The sequence below is a fragment of the Gavia stellata genome, chromosome 2, assembly GCF_030936135.1.
Source record: "Gavia stellata isolate bGavSte3 chromosome 2, bGavSte3.hap2, whole genome shotgun sequence".
NCBI lineage: Eukaryota > Metazoa > Chordata > Aves > Gaviiformes > Gaviidae > Gavia > Gavia stellata.
In genome coordinates, this window is record NC_082595.1 from 50045614 (window position 1) to 50065774 (window position 20161).

General features: G+C 43.3%; 1 protein-coding gene across 1 annotated transcript in view; it reads left to right on the forward strand.

Annotated features, from left to right (window-relative positions):
• The first annotated feature begins 223 nt into the window (after positions 1–223).
• SLC2A12 (solute carrier family 2 member 12) overlaps positions 224–20161 on the forward strand; it is a 32605-nt gene continuing 12667 nt past the window's right edge. Inside the window, exons 1-2 of the mRNA XM_059835373.1 lie at positions 224–470; positions 8215–9537. Of these exons, the coding sequence (XP_059691356.1) occupies positions 347–470; positions 8215–9537 (1447 nt within the window). The 5' untranslated portion in view covers positions 224–346. The remainder of the gene's footprint in view (positions 471–8214; positions 9538–20161) is intronic.

Below are 20161 nucleotides of genomic sequence, written 5' to 3' on the forward strand. Positions count from 1 at the left end.
GAGAGACCCTCTAAGCTAATGGGTAAGGAATGTGCATCGAGCTGTGCGTGGACGGCTGATGTCTCCAACTATTTGTTAAAAGGCAAAAGCAATACTTCCGACAGACGGCCCTCCCCTCGCCTGCAATAGGCTCCCAAGAATAGCAACAGCCTGTGTCACTGCAAAGGGCAAAGCCTTCTGAAATAGCAACAAAGTTGTTCACAAACCACTTTGTGGTTTGCATTTGGTTTCAGGCAGCTTCAGCAACTTGTTGCCATGAGGAAAATAACCTGCTCTCCCCTCGGCGGCCGGGGAAGGACCGCTGCCCTGTGACGTGCTCCTGCCCCAAGGTGCAAAGAAGGTGGCAATGGCACCTGGGCAGAGCACGGAGGACCTCGGCCAGCAGAGCCAGACGATGAGAGCAGGGGAGGATGAGGAGAGCAGCCGCCGCAGCAGCCGTCGCCACCTCCGCAAGCTCCCGGCAGCAGCAGGTAAAGCGGCAGGAGCTGAATGCCAGCTGTTAGCCAGCAGCAGCGTGCCCGCGAAGCTAATGCCCGGGGCTGGGGGAAAGCAGCCCCGCAAAGCCAAGGGACTCTCGGGGCACGCTGTCTCGATTTCTAAAAGCGCGAGAGGGGAAAATGTGAGTCAGGAAGGGAAATGCCGGCTTGAATTTTGAATGAAGGTTTATGTGATACTTCTCCCAAAAGGCCTCAGTCCTACTGTTCATGCATGTGCTGTCTGTTGTGTAAATCCCTTTCCTTTATGAAGATCAGCCATCTGCAAAATCGGAGAACCTGCTGCCGTCTAAGATAACAACAGTGCTCCGGTCCTTGCATGCTCGGGAGCAGTTCAGCCCTTGTCACTGAAGTGGAGGGAGGCCAGGCAAGCATTGCACCTGCTCATGCAGGGGGAAAGTACAGGGTGGGGGGACAGGGACTCCCTCCTGTCTTTTCTCCCCTAGTATTTCCTGAAGAAACAGGGTTTCTGTGCTGACACCCTGGAAAATCAAGTGTATAATGTCTTATGCAAAGGTATATGAGTGCTGAAGCTGAATTCCATAGCTCCTCACCTCTGCTGTCCTACCCCAGCCAGTTTTTCTAAGTTACAGCATGGTTTTGCATCTTGAGTCTCTTTCACTAATGATAAGATCAAGGGGCAAATGACCCATGATTGTGACATTTCTCACCCACAAGACAGCTTTACCCAAACAGGAAAGCATGACTGTAAACCAGAAATTACTATGTAAACCAGAAATTACTGTGTCCTGAGCAGGTTTTGGTCACTTAAAAATGAATGAACTGACGAACCCATGTGTGTTCAGATACCACAGGCACAAATGCTTTGTTGGAGTGCAAGAGCAATCAGTCCAGCAACATCTACTGATACTTGGAAGCAGAGGAAGCAGAGGTTAATCAAGAACAGAAAGCCAGTCAGTGTGCAGACATACTTAACATTACCTTAGGGTATGGGGGGAGCAATGCAGACGGTTATAGGATAGTGTTATCAAAGGGAAGCACAGCAGTTACAATAAACAGACAGCAAAGTTCACTGCAGCACAAGGGTTATGGCTAGCAGAGTATGTACAAATTACACACTTGTCCTTACCCTCAGAAATTAAAGCAGTAACCTGAGGAATTTGTAATTACCTAGCCAGGATTTAAAAGAACTTGTCGATTCTTACTGGAAAATAACAAAATAAAACCCAAATCCATTTAGTGTGATGAAGCGCCAGGCTGTCTGTTGACATCATGAAAATACATGCCAGAGCACTAGAAGAGACTAGAGAGGTGGCCAGGATCTGCGTTCCCTGTCTTTCCATCAGTGCCAGGGGGCTTTTTTCATGAAATTCAAATGTCACTCACACAATACATTCATCAGGCTTATGCTGTACAAAGTATACAATGCTTCCCACCATCACAGGAATTTAGATGTGTGAAAATGTGTGATACATTAGCTTCCTTCTGCCTTCTTTTTCAGTTCAATTTACAAAATATTTGTTTTGGTTTTGCCTTTCACACTTGGGTGGGAGGAGTCACATTTGTCAAATGGTCATGATCCCACAAGGCCCTGACACTATTTTTGGGTAAATTAATATTTTCTGAGATTTTCCAGCTCTGCTTGCAACATAATTTTGTCCCAAAGCCACCATTTGTTTCATCCCATAGGGTCTTGTCGGGTAACTGTTTTAGATCCTATGCCAGACTTCTAGACGGACAGTTAGATCAGATGTATCCTAGCAAATAGGAGAAATGCACGTATTAAGCAGCTACTGGATCTAAAGAAACCTCAGGCATTAGAATAGATCAACAGGGTAACATATATCTCTACACCAGCCAACTGCATGAGACAGAGAAGATGACTGTGACAGTGCAGCAAAGATCATGATGGCATAAAAATGGGATAATAACCTTTTATGAGAAGCAAAACCATGATTTAATTATGCAGCAATTCCCAACACATGCCATTAAATATTTATCCTACAAAACCATGTGATCCACACACTATACATTTTAGCAAAATGCTCCTCTAAAGACAATTTGGGGAATTTTAAAAACTATTTCCCTGTAAAGGCAAACTTTTTGTAAGCCAGACAGCACTCAGATGAAGAAGAAATATGTTGTTAAAGATAGTTTAAGATTTTCAGATACAGATGCTGTAGTTTTAAAGTTTATCATGGATAAAAGTAGATGCCTTGTTTTATTGAAAAAGGGAGATTCCATGCTGTGGATTCGTATCTATGCGATGCACTCAACTCATCTTCTAACCTGTGCTTATCAACCACGGGCTGACAGAGCTTGATTTCACCTTCCAAATGTCTAAATAGATCAAAGAATCCCCAAGGATTTAAAGAACATCTATTTGACCTTCCAGTAAAATACCTTCCTTCCCTCCCAAATTGAGAAATTTCTCACCTCAGATTCAATCGAAGTCAACAGAAGAAAGCACCATGTTGGAAGAGACTGTCGAGTCCCCTCCTATCAAATTAGATGTGTTTGCACAGGTCACACAAAGAAGTAATCTCCCCCCCGCTCCACCCCACTAGTTTTCTGTATGCACACTGCATGTTCCCTTGGGAGAAAGGAAAGAAAAACTACATCATAAAAATCTCAGTATCTGGACTAATGTGGAGTGTGGTACTGCCAAGGTGAGCTGGAAAGGGCTCCCAGGCACATGAAGTGGGGAAAGAGTAGTGTTTCCCAGCTCAGCCTGCTTGCAGATCTTCCCTGGCACAGACCATTTATCCGTAATGACCATAAAATACATGCACAGACCAAATATTTTGCCTTTGGAAGGACTGCATTTTCCCAAATATGTGCTTGAAAATAAGTAAAGGGGCACACCCTTACTACTTGGCCCCAACCAGTCTCATCAGCAGCACACTGTGCTATACTGCAATTGTGCTTGATCTCCTTTTCAGGAACCAAGCATAAACATTTCCAGCAAATGTTCTTAAAGATAAGTTTGTTTGCCAAGTAGTGCTGCTCAGTGACCTGAGTAACAGTTGTGAGAAACCATTTCGTTTACATGGGTAAACCAGAGAATAGACTTTCCAATCACTTGTCACATACCAGCCACACACTCGTTAGCTGTGGTGTTTGTTGCAGGCAGAAGGAGAAATTTCTCTGGAAGCCATCATTAAAATATTTTATTCCTCTGGGCTGCACACTGCCATGTATTTTGCAGGCATCTCATAAAAATAAGAGGAATATACAACTTAAGAAGCTTTTTTTTAAAAGAAGGAATGCCTAAGAACTGCCAGCAACATCATTAAAAGTGACACTTAAAAGGATTGTGAGTACAACTACTGCAACATGCTTTATCTGGAAATGTTAAAGCAAAACATGTGCTGAAGTCAGAGGGAATTTTGTCTGGAGGAAGACCATGAAGGAAAAGTGAGCAGAGATTTCAGGGTTTAACTCAGCAGACAGTTCTGAGCAGGCAAGTCTTCGGTACACCAGTTACAACAAAACCTCACAGTGACACAAGGATTTTTCTCAGCAGAATAGTGCCTGTGAGGGACAAGAGACACCAAGTTAACTGCTAAGTTTGCTGCTGCTAATGCAGAAAGACAATGTGTCTCCCTCTGCATCACATCAGAATCTGCTTTTCATTCAGGGGTCTGCTTTAGTTACAGCCCTCTGCTCTTTCTAGACTACTGTGGGCATGTGTCACTGGACACATGAACAAGGATACCAGCTGACCCAGCAAAAACAAACTGAAGAAACAATTGAAACATTGGTCAAGCTGCTGTACTTGGGGAAGCAAGAAATATATGGGCTTGAGTGCTTCCCTAGCAACTTCCCAGGTGTCCAAGCTCCACACCCAGCTTGTACAGCCTCTGGGATTAAAAATAAATAATCACCTCAGTTGCTCTGATCTGAGGACCACAAGCTGAGGAGAGCACAGTTTGCATTGTAAAGAATAGTGCTGATGGTGGACTCCGTAAATATATTTGACTTGGCACTGTCATTTTGAGTCAGAAACTGGAACCATACAAACCTAACAGTCGTACATTTAAAGAATTAAAAGCCATGCAGGGCACAGACCTCAAAGTATCAATAGGATACACTGTCCACGCTGCTGTGTTTCTGCTGGAGAGCCTTAAACTCAGTTTTTATCCCCTGTTACTTAACAATTCTTCTCAATTGCTTGGAAGAAGATAATAACGGATTATTTGTGCGTGATAAAAGTGATGTGTGATTATTAAATGGGATATGTCACTGGCTGAATGCAATTCGGATGGCTTGGCCTGCTGACTGCGAGTGAATATGCAGTCTGGGGTTCCTCTCTGCTAACTTTAGACATCTGCATCTGAGCAAGCCGCACAGATTCCTTTTATAGACAATGGAGAGAAATAGGCATCTGACCTACTTCAAACACCTAGAAGTGCCTATTTTTCCCAAGTGGTTACAGAAGAAATCTAGAGATGCTGTAGATCTCTTGCAGTTAGGCAAGTTGAACCCATCCTCTGTGTTTTAATACAGACAAATGTAAAGTGATTTGCATTTCTAGCTAGGATGCAAGAAGGCAGGCCATATTTAAAGGAAAGGCAGTGCCTTGGAAAGAACCCAGTGAGAAAAGAAATTGGTTGTCCTGGAGGATAACCAGCAGATGAGTTCCTGTACATGGCTGTGACAATCCTTAGACGAGTAGAGGGGAGAATGTCCACCAGGAGTGGGACAATTATGTCAAGTTCCTATCTGGCACACCTGTGCAACCCCTGCAGGAGCACTGGGTCCAGCTGACAATTTATTGAAGAAGTTAATAATCTCAATAGAGTTCGGAGAACAGGGCTTTGAATACTTAAGGGATGGGTAAACTTGTAAAACCTCATAGGCTAAGTAGCTTATCAAGGAGAGAGGTCTGTGGGATGACTTGATGACAGGCTATAATTTTGTACTTAGTGAACACAGCCAAGTGCAGGCAAATGGACAATGGGATCTGATGGCTGGAAGCTGAAGCTGCAGAAGTTAAGTCTAGAAATAATTTACAGATAATTTGCAGTTAAAGCAATTAACCATTGCGACAACTTATGACTTAGAGCCATTGGCTTTCAACCACTACCGATTTTTAAATCAAAGCTGAATATTTTAAATGTCCTAGTTCAAATAAAATGTCATTTAAATGTGTCTGAAGGGTTATGTTGTGCTGTTCATGTGTGTCAGACTGGATGACTACAATGGTCTCTTTTGGCTTTGTGATACATAAATTAAAGCAAAATCTTAGGTTAAATCTACATGACTCAATGGTGCAAAATAGAGAGATATCCAAGAAAGCACAAATATCAACACTGAGCAGTAGTTTGGGCAGAGCACTGTGATCAGATTAGAAGTGTATCCTCTGATACCCAAGCTCATTCATTCAGCACAACACTGTGTTGTTACCAGTCCTGATTTCCAGCCAGGATTCATTGGAAGGGTATATTTTCCAGATCTAGTAATATACAGCAAGCAGGCAAGTCAAAATATAAAGGGGACAGCGAAATTAGGTTTTGCAATGATAGAACGAATATTGCATGCATGCATTGGAGGATGGAGCACATGTAGCACAAAGCAGCTTAACTGGAGTCAGTAGGACTTCCACTGAAGTGCTGTGCGGTGTGTGAAGGAAGTACAGCAGGACCCTGCTCTAACCCATGCACTAACCTGTTTAAAATAAGAGCAATGATCTCGGATACTGCAGATGTAAAAGAAGAAAAAGCTTTAGACATAATACAGACATGGACAACAACAATATAAAAAAAGATTGTTCCATCACCGGAGCATTTTGCAAATTCATTTCTGACATTTTCTTCAAGCTGTCCCACCTCTATCGCAATAAACCTACCATCCACCCCCACCTTCTGAAAGGCTTCTGAGAATACTCCCATTTCCCCCATGCCCTTACGGCCCATCACAACAAAACCATGTGTTTTTCACCCGCCTCTTCTCTGTCTCTGGTTTGCCAGCCACCCGAGCCCAGAAGCAGAGCGGGCTGAGGCGTGCTGGGTGCGCTTAGTAGCTGGGGGCTGCTGTGGCTTGGCTTCTGCTTGGCTCAAAGGGAGTGAATCCAGAGCCAGGTAGGAGAGCTAACAGGCAATACTTATCTTAATAGACTTAATGGGCTTACACACCTCCCCAACCCTGGAGGCACAGCTTATATTCACACAGTTATACTCTTTGACACTCCAAAATAACCCAGCTTCCTGTCGAGTGGCTGCAGGGAGCGATGGTGGGTTCACGCCATGAGCCAAACTGCCTCTGGGCATTGTTAGGAGAGCACGAGGTGGCTTGGGGCACAACCATGCCAGCAATTTAGTAGGATACGTGGCCACGTGCCAGGGTCCAGGCCTGGGCTCTGGCACTGTTTATTTGAGTAGCGCAGACATACTGCTAGGGCTGCCCTCCTCCTCTCTTTTCATGATTTGCTTTAGAAATGCAATATCCTCTGTCAAATGGGAACGATCCTCGCCAATGTGCTCAAAAGTTATTGGCAAGGAACTCCAGGCAGTCAGTGTGATCAAAGAGCCTTAATGCCTTAGAAAAATAAGCTAAAAATAAACAAAGTCTATGTATCATTTTCAATTAGACCATATACCACTTTCCAGCCAAGCTGGAAAGTACTTGTTAGAGGAGAAGTAACTGAAATATGGGCTCTGTTATACTGCAAAAGCTACCTCTCCTCAGACACATCCTATCTCTCCAACTAACGGGAAAATCAGAAGTCAATTTACTCTTTTCCTAGTTGTGTGGCAGCCAACATCATGATGAGAGGAAAATCATGCTGGGAGAAAGAACAAGACCAACAATAACAAACTGATATATTCCTCAAGGTTTACGGTGCAAAAGGCTTCACAGTTAGTAGAATACAATCAGTCAAATCTATCTTGTAACAATAAACAACACATCACAGTTGTATAAAATGAGTTTGTTTTAAAGGGGACATTCAAAGGCATATAATCTCCATTTGGTTTATGTTTTCACCATCTGTTTTTTATTCCTGACATTGTGGCTGTCATAAACTATGTGAAATATTTGATCCCGATATTCTGAAGAACCTGAGATTAGTGATGAGCAAAGCCCAGAAAGTTCATGAATTTGTACCTCAAAGATTGGCGTCCCTAGAATACCCCAGCTATCTGGATCAGCCTGGGCTCAGTGGATAAGTTTTCATTTGGCAAAATAAACACACTGGTACCAGCAGCTTTCATGGCATCCTCAGGTGATGCGAAAGAATTAGTAAGTGGCAAGGGAAAACTTAACTTGTTACTTATTCAAGTCAAGGTTGAAGCAATTTGGCTGGGAAATTATTGTTTTCCTTGCCCATGGTACACTAGTTGGATGCCCAAGGCTTCCTCAGTGCAGTACAGGAAAAACATAGAGAACATCTCAAGGCAAAAACTCTTTTCTTACCAAAAGATTGTATTGTCAGTGTTGCCTTTTGCAATGTTATTCTAAGGCGAAAGGTTTAATTATTTAGGGCCTGATCAAAACCTTATTGACTTTTGATCAGGAAGATAAGGAACCCAAAAGCATTCAAAGTAAAGAGAGGTTTATATAAATTAAAAAACTTTTTTTTTTCTTTTCAAAAGTAGCCTTTTATGTCACGACTGCTACTGGGTTTGTATGCACCTAACTGCTTTGCCTAGAAGTTACAAAAAGTTTTTTTGGACTGATATATCAAACAAAGTTATTAGTTGTCAGAATGTTGCAGAAGTCACACTTTCAAGATTTTGTGTTTTTTCTCTTATTTCAGGCTGTGGAACATTTACATTTCTATCTTCTGCTGTTGCTGCCGTAAGTGGACTTCTGATGGGTTATGAGTTGGGCCTTATCTCTGGAGCTCTTCTTCAGATGAGCAGCATATTAGCACTCTCTTGCAAAGAGCAGGAAATTGTTGTAAGTTCCCTGCTTTTTGGGGCCTTATTTGCATCCCTTACTGGTGGATTCCTGATAGACCGATTTGGAAGGAGACTTGCTATTATTATTGCATCTTCTGTACTTGTGTTGGGGAGTCTGATTTTACTGCCCTATGAATCGTATGGGATACTTATTGTGGGACGGATTGCCATAGGTATTTCCATATCATTATCATCAATTGCAACGTGTGTGTACATTGCTGAGATCGCCCCACAGCACAGAAGAGGCCTCCTCGTATCATTAAATGAACTCATGATTGTGATAGGCATTCTCTTTGCCTATATTTCAAATTATGCATTTGCCAGTGTCTCTCATGGCTGGAAGTACATGTTCGGCCTTGTGATTCCTTTAGGTGCTTTGCAGGCTATTGCCATGTATTTCCTTCCTCCAAGTCCACGGTTTCTTGTAATGAAAAATAATGAGGAAGCTGCAAGAAAAGTACTGGAGAGGCTACGGGAGACATCAGATGCTACTGAAGAACTTACTGTGATCAAGTCTTCCCTGAAAGATGAACATCAGTATAGTTTCTTGGACCTGTTTCGTTCAAAAAACAACATGAGGGCCCGAATGTTGGTAGGACTCACTCTAGTCTTTTTTGTGCAAACAACTGGGCAACCCAACATTTTATTTTACGCATCAACTGTTTTGAAGTCAGTTGGGTTCCAGAGCAACGAAGCTGCCAGCTTGGCTTCTACTGGAGTTGGAGTGGTTAAAGTTGTCAGCACAGTCCCAGCCACGGTTTTTGTGGATCAAGTTGGAAGTAAAACTTTTCTGTGTATTGGCTCTTCTGTTATGGCAGTATCGTTGGTCTCTATGGGCTTAGTGAACCATAACATACATGTGAATTTCACCAACGTCTGTAGAAGCCAATCTCCAGAGGATTTCTTTCTGCAGAATCCAGGAAACCTCACTGGTGTCAACAATGGGAGTCTCAAGGACCTCTTTGCTAGCATGGCTTCACCAGAAAGATTGTCATTTGATGCACAGAGAAGCCCAGATGTTGCCAGGGCAGGAGAGCTGAACAGGACTGCCCTGGTAGGAGGCAAAACTGCAACAGGGTCTCACATGGAAAGTGGGGAGGTTCCCGTTGTCCTGAAATGGCTCTCACTGACCAGCCTGCTTGTTTATGTTGCTGCATTTTCCATAGGTCTTGGACCAAGTAAGTGTTTCATTTTTCTAACTCTTGGTAGTGATTTACTTACAGGTGGATTAAGAGCTGGGATGACACGCCCGGCTTGGCATCAGGCAGTTCCCAAGTTGGGCAAAAGGAGTGTTTTCTGCTAATACGTGCTGGTATTGTCACAGACTGTCCTGGTGGGCCTGGGGTGTACTTTGTAGGAAGAGGTCCTGCCCATTAAGGCCAATGGCCTAATCTCCCTTCAATTCAGTGAAATTAACTGCTCCTATTCAGTGAAGTTAGGAACTGCTGTGAGCTTTGTACAGCAAAATTATGGGCCCGTGGCTTTCCTTCCTCTTTCTAGTCTATTGTGTCCTTACATTGGGAAGGTTAAGATGTAGGCATTTGCTGCTGCTAACTCATAAACCCAAGATAATGATAAGCTCTAGACCTCTGTATGGTATGACACCATCAAATCCATGAAATGCCAGCATGCCTGAGTCCTGCTGAGGATCTGGCCCCCTGACTATATAATAGTCTTGAGATAAAGGAAAGACCTTCAAGGCGTCATAGCTCATGAGCAAACTGTATTATCATTGCCACTACCTGTGCGGAGCAGCACAAGTGGAAAGAACACAAAGGCGCGTCACTGTACAACCAAGGTGCTGCTGCAGCTGCCATCACACTTGCATGGTTCCCACTCTCTCCAGAGGAGAACATGTCTGCCGTTCCCAGGGACTAGCAATTAAACCTCTCTATTTTGTTTTGTTTCAATAGCACTTGCATATTATTGTACTTCGAAGGGTTGGTTTTTTAAGCCACACTGCAAAACCCATGTGCACAGGGTTCATTGTTTATTAACAGACTTCATGTTCTTTTATGCCCTGGCTCAAACTTGCCTTGCAAACACACTGTACTCCTGCTGCACTATTATGATAAAAAGCTTGCCACAAGAATACAACCCAACAATTGCACTAACAGCAACTCCCCTGCAGTATTTGTTTATTTTAAACATTACTCACTGGGAGAGCAGTGTGAAATAAGCATTCATTGCCAGGACAGCGAGCTTGACTGTGTTATTGCAGCATTATTCCCTCCCTTGCAGACCATCTTGGGGCTGGATTCTGCTTTCGATGACGTAGGTTCAAAACCAGGGGTGCAGCCCTGAAAAGAAAATGTTACTTGAGCTTTTACATAACTGTTTCAAACACACATTTAATGACCCTCAAGGCAGGGGCATGCATTCAGGCTCAGCCTCCTGTTGAAAGGTTCTTTCCTGTTGACCTGTCTGTAAATGGATCCCTGGTCATCTGAATTGGCCTAATGGTGAAGTTAATGATAATGACATCTACTTCCTTGAGGGCTACAGGGACTGAGGTGTGTTTGCCAGGCTAATCTGAGAAGTCTTTGAGGCCCGTGCTTGTTTTCTGACCTCTTTCTCGACTATGAACACAAATGTTCTCAAACAGCAAATGGGAAAGAACAGGCACCGTCTCAGCTCCAGCATCTTGAAATCATGTATGATAAAGCCATGGTGAGGCAATTTAAACTGACAGATGCATTTGCGTAGCAATTGAAGGCCAGGTCTAGGAGAGATACCGGTATTTCAGGTTGCAGATAAGTACTTTCAAGACATTTCCATGCCTTTAAAAGTACACTTTTCAGTTAAAATTGACAATGTATAGAAAATGCAAGGGTCAGAGAATCAAGAGATTGTTGGAATATGCAAAGGATCTATTGTAGTTAAATAGTCTGGGTTGGGATGCCAGGTTATGATTTGTGTCTCATATGCAGCCTTCAACATCTGCTGCTTGGAGTCCAAATCCTTGAAGGTATTTTAAAAGCCTAGCTTTCTTATCCTCACTGTGCCTTTCTTAGTGTAAAGAAAAAACCTGAGCCCCTCTGCTTGTATAAACAGTTTTAATATGATTATGTTATTCATCTCTAAATCTGGTCTGTGGTCTGGACCAGACCATTAGCCATTGTCTACTCTGCAATGGCAGGGAGGCATCAAGGCTGCACTTGCTGGCTGCTGTGGCCAAGCAATGCCCGGGCACCTGGGGACAGAAGCACGGTAACTGCCGCACCACTATATTTTCACTGCAAAAATCTCATACTCCGCGCAATGTCTGCCCATCCTGCTGGCTAAAGTGAAGGCGGTGCCAGGGATGTGTCTGTTTGTAACCCTCAGATCAAATCATCCTCTTTTGGACAAAAAGCAGAGAGGATCTTGCTCTTTTCCCTCCACCCCACAAGGCCATTTCTGGAACAAATTCACCCACTTTATCTTGAGTCCATGCTGCATTATGTTCTGTGGGCATAAAGGAAAGCCTATGTAGCACCATTAGGAAAACGGCACAGTCTTCATAGGGCAGATCACGCAACCTGAGTTCTATCATCTTTTTTTTAATTACTTTGTCCTTTTTATTTTCCCTTTCTTTTTTGGGATTGTGGTCAAAGAGCTAGTTACAGTCCAGATTTGCATAGCAGACATTTATAAATGTTATATTATTCCATGATTTCTCTTTTGTGTCCAAATTACATGCAGTAGATGGATTTTTTAATAAACTAAACATATGCTAAATATATTTATTGCCATTTATCAAGGCACCAAGCAGCACAGTGACGAGCACTCAAAAATACACAGTGAGAGATAAAAGCCATTTTTGCATTATAAAGGAATTCACAGACTAGCAAGCATCTGCTTAGTCACTTTTTTGATTCTGGGGTGCTCTGTATTTATATCATCAACCCTTAGGCAAGATAAAAGGAGTATTTCTGCTGCTCTGTTTCGGATTAATTATGTTTGATGAACTGCGATTCAACTGCTTATTCACACTCAATTTCACACAGTTATGAGGACGTTTTGTAGGTGCAACAAATCAGCATTGCACCACATCACAGAACAGCACATGCCATCTCTCCAGGGGTGTTTGCAGAGGCATTTCAAGGCAGTTATTAGCTCAGGGGACTTACCTGACACCCATCTTTGTCTTGAGTTACCTTTGTCTGTATATCAGAAAGATGAAACGATGATCAACCATTCTCTCCAGGGAAAGATGCCTGCAGAGCCCAAGAGAAACCTGTCTCTGGCTGGCACATGAAGGGTGAGGAGTGCAAGAGGGGTCTTCATTGTTTTCAGTGCATGTTTGCAAGGAGAGCCATTCAAACCTGCTGTATGTGGAGGGGGGACAGAAGAAATCTGAGCCTCACAGAAATGCTGCTATGCCTTGCACAGGGAGCAGTGACTGCAGGCTAATGAGATGAGTGCAGTGTGAAGGTAGATCACCAATTCGTCACCCAAGCTAAAAGCTCAGTGTGACCCTGGAAATTAATTTAACACAAAGGACACACAGAGAAATTCTAGTCAGGGCCACGACCACACATGACCACTTACTAAATGACACAGAGTTAACTGAAATAGTTGCAGAGCATCTCATTTGCCAGATGCTCTGTTCAAACCACTTGAGGGGCAAAAAATAGTCGTCCTTTCTTATAAAGAGGTGACAACTCCTTCACTCATCACTGTTGTGTGGTACAACATGTTGAGATGCAGGAACCAGGAAAGCCAAACTCCTAGAGTATCAGACTTACTTTCCAAAATAAGGCTGTAAATGTGGGACTCTTGGGGTTGGATGGAGCATGTGCAAGGGAGTTCTCTTGCTTAACAACTGTAGGGCAGCTCTAGCCTTTCTGAAACAGAGTGGGTGCCCAGAGCCCTGCTGCTTTCCTCGTGGACCTGATGAACAAAATTCAGACTCAGGTGTCAGATGGGACCCATTACCAAAGATCTGCTTCTCTGCCCTGATCATCAACTTTTGCAACATTTAGGATCAAAGACTAAATAGGGACAACTTCCTTCCATATTTTCCTATATATCCCCTGAACGATCTTACTGGGTGATCTCACCAATAAGTAGCTGAAAGAGAGACAGTAGCATCACACACATTAATACAGGAATGCAGTGTGGTCTGGAGGTAATCCTCTTTATCGAATAAAAATCAGGGGGTGTCCAACAAGTCCTAGGCTGAGAAGCAAGTAATGCAAACTCAGTCTGGACACAACAAAGCATCCATTTTCCCAGTCTGAATTTGTTCTAGCAAATAAAAAGCAAGTGAGCAAAACAGGACTTGGGCAGTACCTCTTTACACATATCGTGAGAGTGCAGTTCAAGGGGATCCATGCACATCACGGGGATTTTTTGCTGTGGAGTGGGGAACACTTTTATTGAGAGGGGGATGTCGAATGCGTGCATTTGGACTGCATGTAGGGCATTGGTGCCTTGCACAAAAGAGCTCTTCCTCCTCTGTCAGTCCTTTAAACATGTTTCTGTATAACTGCAAAGGTGTTTAGGCAGTTGGCCAATGAACTTCAGGATAATCTGCTGGTGCGAATCACATCAGCTCTGCAGACGTCACGGCAGTTCATGCTGAGCGTGCGGATGCAAAGCAACAAAAGCACCTACAAGTGGGATTGAGGGGAAGTTTCATTATGTGAATCATCCTCAAAACCATTTAGATGCATAAAGTCTGAAGGTATTTATGTCTCTGCCAACCTGGGACTGAAGATGTTCTGTTACTGCATGTCCTAGAGGAGCTGCCGGCTTTGTGCAGCTCTCCAAAGCCAAGGGCTAAACTCTCAGAGCTCTTCTCTGGAGGATATCACAGGCTCCTCTTCCAGGGGACTTCTTGGAGCTGCAGGGATGCCCTGGCCCTGAGCGCTCGGAGCTCGCTTGGGACACACACAGCTGGGGCCACAACACATCCCAGGCAGATCAGTGTCTGCAGCTGGAGAAATGTCTTCTTGGTTTCAGGGCTTGGCACAAAAAATACCACATATACCCATCCTTGTAGATATAAAATCTAAAAAATATTTGTAACATATTCGTGGTCAACAAATACGTGCATAACAGGGTCTTGGAGGAGGGATTTAGAATTTACTGCAAACCCTGCTTTTCCACATAGCTGTTACAGTCCCATCGAAGCACAGCTCCCGTGAGCGTGTGCTTGTAGGACTGTCAGTACTTTGGTATTGATTAAAACCTGTTAAATAGTGGAGCTAAAGACCCATGGGAAGCCTTCTCAGACTGGGATATTATTCCCTCTGTCGCCATGTGCTAGCCTCAGCCATCAGGTGAATATTTCTGATCGGAAAACTAGAAAAAAATTGCATGCTCATCACTCCATTCACACCAGCGTTCCTTTTAACTTCTGAAGTGAGCATGTTACCCACAAACCAGGGGATCAGCTGGCTGTGGGAGCACCTCGCCAGTGCCCAGGGCTGTGAACTCCAGACCTGCAGTGGATGCCAAGCATGTCTGAGGACCGTGTACTAGGGGAGGGTGAGCACAGGACCCACAAAATGAGGGGCAGTTTTGGGGACAGTGGTTCCCCCCAGGGTGTCTCCCTGATGGACTCTCAGCCGCTGACTCACAGCCACCTCGGACTGAAGCTCCTCCTGCATTTGGGGACCCTGCTCTCTGTGCGCGGGTGCAGAGGCACATGCAACTGCCTGGCTGAAGTTAGCAGACAGATTCAAAGCTGGTGGGGCAGGCACAAGAGAGGGATGGACAAACCCCCACCTGCACCCACACAGGTTAACAAACCAGCAGCTTGTGGTCACTACAGTCACTTTCTTCATCAGGAAACCTGGTCTCACAGCCAAGGCTCAGAAGGGAAATGGCTTCCCTTCTGAGTTACCTGTTGCTAAAGACTTTTTTGTCTCTGCTTTCCATTCAGCTTTCATCTGGATGCTTGGGCCCAGGTTTGAGCACCCATATGATCCCAGTGCAGGGAAGGGTGGCGGGCCACCAAGCTACCCTTGGGTTACTAGTTTCACACTGATGAAATTCTTGCTGCATGAGGGACCTGGGATTGCGGCTTCGTGTCCCCTGGCCTGGGTCCCCCCAAAGAAGGGGCAGTGACTATGCTCTCCAGCAAGCCCTGCTGCGATGCACGATCTCGCTGCTGTGGGAGCTCTCTGTGTGGGTCGTCAGCCCTGTGAGGAGCAAAACCCAGGCAGGGAAGTCAGTGAAGGCATGCCTCTAGTAAGGGCAAATCTTAGGAGCAAATTTTTACTGATGAAAGACTAGTTTGGGATGAGAGATGTCCATTTCTAGTTTAAGCCTGGGCAGATTTGTCATATTGAGTATATTGGAGTTAAATTCATATCAGCTTGATCGGATGCTTTAAAACTGAGCTAATTTATACCTAAAATGGAACAGATGTTTCAACATGTTTGGAAATTTAACTGATGTGGGAGCCAGATTCCTCAGATAATCAATGAAGGGAAATATTCTCCCCACCTAAGGGGGACTTTCAGACCCCTGCTCTCTGACCTTTCCTTTGGTGCAGCCCTCCTTTCCTCACCAGCTATTGAGGGAGTTTAGGGAGATTTATCAGGAAGACAAATTAGAATGTGTGATGACACTCTCATGTAAAAACCCACTTGTTTGGTCTACCTTTTATTGTAAGTTGTGGAAGTCATTAAAATGCAGTTTAAACCCAAGTTGGGGACAGTGGGGAAGATGGAAGAAGGATCAGGCAAGAAGGATGAAGGAGGATGAAAGAAAGCTCAAGGGTTCACAAGAAAAGTGAAATCCATGGAGGTAAGGAAGGAAATAAGTTCCTCTTTCAATCCATCACTGTCCTTCTTATGCAATCTTATGTGGTCTGTGGTGGTCTTTCTTTATGTATTTTGTTGGATTAAGCATGCCAAAACCCAGAGCTGAAACATTCCCCTAAAGCTCAGAGAATTACACTGGAGACAAATTTAGTCCCCTTGACTTTGCTCCTGTGATTCTTAGATTAACGGGCTACCTGAGTTAAAGCATGATTCATTAGCACGGTTAAATGCAGAACCTTTTCCGTGTCTTTCACCTCAGTCACTAAATGCATCTGTAACAAAACCCAGAACAGGTTGTTTTACATATGACACTGAACAGCCCAGGGACTCGATCACTCTATTGCTACCCTTATGATCCAGATTGCATAGGACTGCTTTTTCTCTGCCCCAAAATGCTCTTGGACTTAATCTTGGCCACCGAATGCTCTACCAGAAACTGGAAAATCTTGTGGGACAGAGAACTGTCAGTCTGGAAATTCTGACCCGCCATGGATTTAGTTGGTTGTTCCTGTGTTTTGAAATATTGTAAGCTGTATGGCCTTGCACTAGCTTGGAAAACAGTGCTAAAAGATAGGGGTGTCTAGAATTCACATCAGTATCTTTGACGTTAGAGCAATATTTCAGGCTTTTACAAAACATGTGGTTATTGTATGAATTTATAGTGCACATAAATTTGATGTTAACAGGCATTCATGCTCAACATTGCCTTGCATGACATTTGTTTGCAATGTTTTATTTTTGAGCTTATACATGTTGCAGACCAGCTGTGGCCTGGCCTTAAATTTCACAGAAATGAGCAGCATCAGTTTTATGTTGTTTTGTGGTTTACTCTGGAAAAGGAGATAGTGGTGGGGATTAAATCAAGTGCTCAAAAATAATCAAGTGCTTAAATGCTTTGTTGGATCTGAACCAGGATAATAAACCTTGGAAATGTGCATATTTCACTGAGGATCAGGACAGGAAGTCCTATTTTAGTTAATTAAAAAATTATCTTGGAGTCTCGATTTTATGACAAGATTCCTAGCACTGTTCATTTGTACTGAATCATCTTCTAATGCGTGCATCCATGTGGTTTGAATATGACACTCCTAGTATTTATCTAGTTCATTATTCCTGTGCTATTCAAATGGTGCCTCGTGTGGCCTTCATTTTACTCTGTGTCTGTACTAGCAAGCTGCAGTAGAAAGACAAAGCATGCCAAAATGAAAAATAAAGCAAGGATTGTGAATTGCCTGCTTCTCCCTATTTCCTTGCCCCATAGACAAGGTTTATCTGAAGCCCCTTGTTAACACGTCAGCTAACCCAGGAATCAGTTTGCCTTCTCACAGGCTGATTGGTAGTAGTGAAGTGCAAACCAATATAAGATATTTTTGCATAGTTGGATGCTGAATTACAGGATTTCAAATTGCAGGAAGTGTTCTCTAAAATACCAGCCAAACAGGTTACTCTTACCTAACTTGATAGAACCTACAAGTTTGGGAGGCTTTTTTAAGTGTGAGAAAGGTCATAATAAGGAAAAAAATGCTTTTGCAGTAATGAGACATGGCAATGTCATTGGGAGCTTCTCCTTAATTATTTTAGGACTCCATTTTGCAAAGAGCAGAATAGCCTTGTTCAACCCTGAGACTGAACTTAAACTATATACTGAGGTGCACACCTGAAATCTGGGACGTCATTTTCACTGACATCTGTGTTTCACTTTACTTTTAAAAATGTGAATGAGGGAAAGTCTTGGCAGATCAGGCCAAGCGCTTTGCCTTCTGAAAGGCAGAGCCCTTGGTACTGTGAACAGAGGGAGTGACAACACCATGCCCCAGCCAATATTCCTGTGTCTCTGCAATGACGGTGGTTCAATCTGCTGTTGCTGAGCTCAAAATTTGGCCCTCCAAGAACTACCTAGAAAAGGTAGGGGACTACCACTTAAACAGTGATTTGAGTCAATATTGTGATCTTGGTGCTCTGGATTATGTAAATATCTCTCTACTAATAGTTGGATGTTAATAAACTTATTGACACAAAGGCACTGCTTAAGAGGAATGGCTCCTGGTCTTAAAATTAGGCATAGTTTTAAAGTTCAACTCGAGTTAGTTAGTAGTAGCCACTCGCCAAAATGAAGCATTTTACCTCCAGACCCACTTTATAAAAAAATCTAGAGAATGAAATTGCTGTGGTTCTAACTGGTAATTGGGCCTAACAATCCTCTTTTGTTCCACAGGGACATTATCTTTCGTCAAGTGGTGCACTGTCAAGTGAGTCTAGCATACCATCTCCTACAAGTTTCATATGATAATCAAGGCTGCCTATCATTAGCCAAATTTGCCCTTCTTACTTCGTAGGTCAAGAGTTGCATTTAAGCATTCAGTAAATAACAGTGGCCTTTGATAATCATATCAAAGGCAATGAATGATATTACATTCGTTTCCTTGACCATGTTCTGGGAGAGAAGATCATTGTGACACTGAAATCTGTGAAAAAGTTTATAGGGCATATGTCAAGCTTCGTAAAATCCAGTTTCCTTTGGGAGAGAGGGCTGGGAGGAATTTTTTAGAGGCAAGCTGATCTTGGGCCAGCTTTGTGCAAAAACTAGAACTGTCAGTAGGACTTCAAGTGCAAAGGCAGTATTTTATTTCACTCGTAAAGCTCATCAAACTAAATCACTTACTATAAAGTATGAGAAAATAACTATGCCAGAAAGGTAAAAATGTGCGATCACGTACTGGCACTGCTGAGAAAGGTGTAGACTGGCAGCCAAAGTGCAGAGAGCATGGCCCGATGGTAAGTCAGTGCATGAAGTCAGGACACCGTTTCTCCCCATGGCATCTAGTTTCTGTGTCACAGGGAGCTCTGGGAGGAAAGCCAGGAAGATTTTTTCAAAGGGAAAGGGAACACAGGAGGGCACCCAGCTTCTGTCGCCTTTGAAAATCAACCCTAAGTGCAGAAAACTCTTATGAAAGAAGGAGAACTGAAAGACACTTTGTGGTGGGCAGACCCAGAGCCTTCACACCTTCCTCCTGGCTGCCTCCCTCCAGCAGCAACCAAAGCAAAGCAGCAACCAGTGAGGGACATAAAAAAATGGATCACTGCAGGCCTCTCACTAAATAAGTCACTGTTTTAAAAGGTTGCTTATCCTTTCCACTGGGAGTTTTGTAAAGCACGTGCACAAATCTCTATTTTGCAAGAGCAAAGGCTGAAATTGCCCCAATTGCTGTGTCCCAACAGCTCTTTTCTGTTGTGCACCCCCTCAAGGACCAACATTAGCCCTTGAGTACTGGAAAAACAGGTTCATTTACCTCACTTAGCTGTGTAATTTCTCCTCTCCATACTTTTTAGAAGTCAAATATGTGATAATCTGAATTAATTCACGCACAACTCCCTCGTGAATTAGAGCCTCTGGCTTCTGCAGTCATTCCTCTGCAAATGCCTCAGAGGATTACCCTGGATTCAATATTCTGAACAAATAAACACCTACGAACAGGAATACACATTTCAGTTTTTAATGAAAAGGCCTTTTTTTTTCGGATGGCAGTATGTGATTTATTATAATAAGCACATTCTCCCTTGAAAGCTTGTTTTAATTTTTTCTTTTTCTCTCTCTTTTTTCCTTTCTGCTTGCCCTGCAAGTTGTTCTGTCTTGATGGGACAGTTTGAGTGTCTACATGACAAGGAATGAGAGAGAGATACAGTGGCTGTGAAATCCAGCTGCAAACAGAATTGTCATCTCATACATCAGTTCAAATCAACTTCTATTAGGGGAGCTGAAAAGAGGTACACACTATTACATGCCTGCCTACAGTAAAACTATGATGCATCCTACTGATATATTTGCTGCTGAGTACTGTTATTGGGCAAGATAGGCCACAAATCACATTAACTAAGACAATTCTACTATTCCTAGATCCTTATAGATCTATCACTTCTTGTCCAGTAATCCTTCAGATGGGAATCACTGTCTATAAGAAATTTCTTCTTGTTTGTGACTATTCCTTCAAGCTGAAAATAGACAGTAATTAAAGATCACTGAAAATAGATTTAAAAATATATT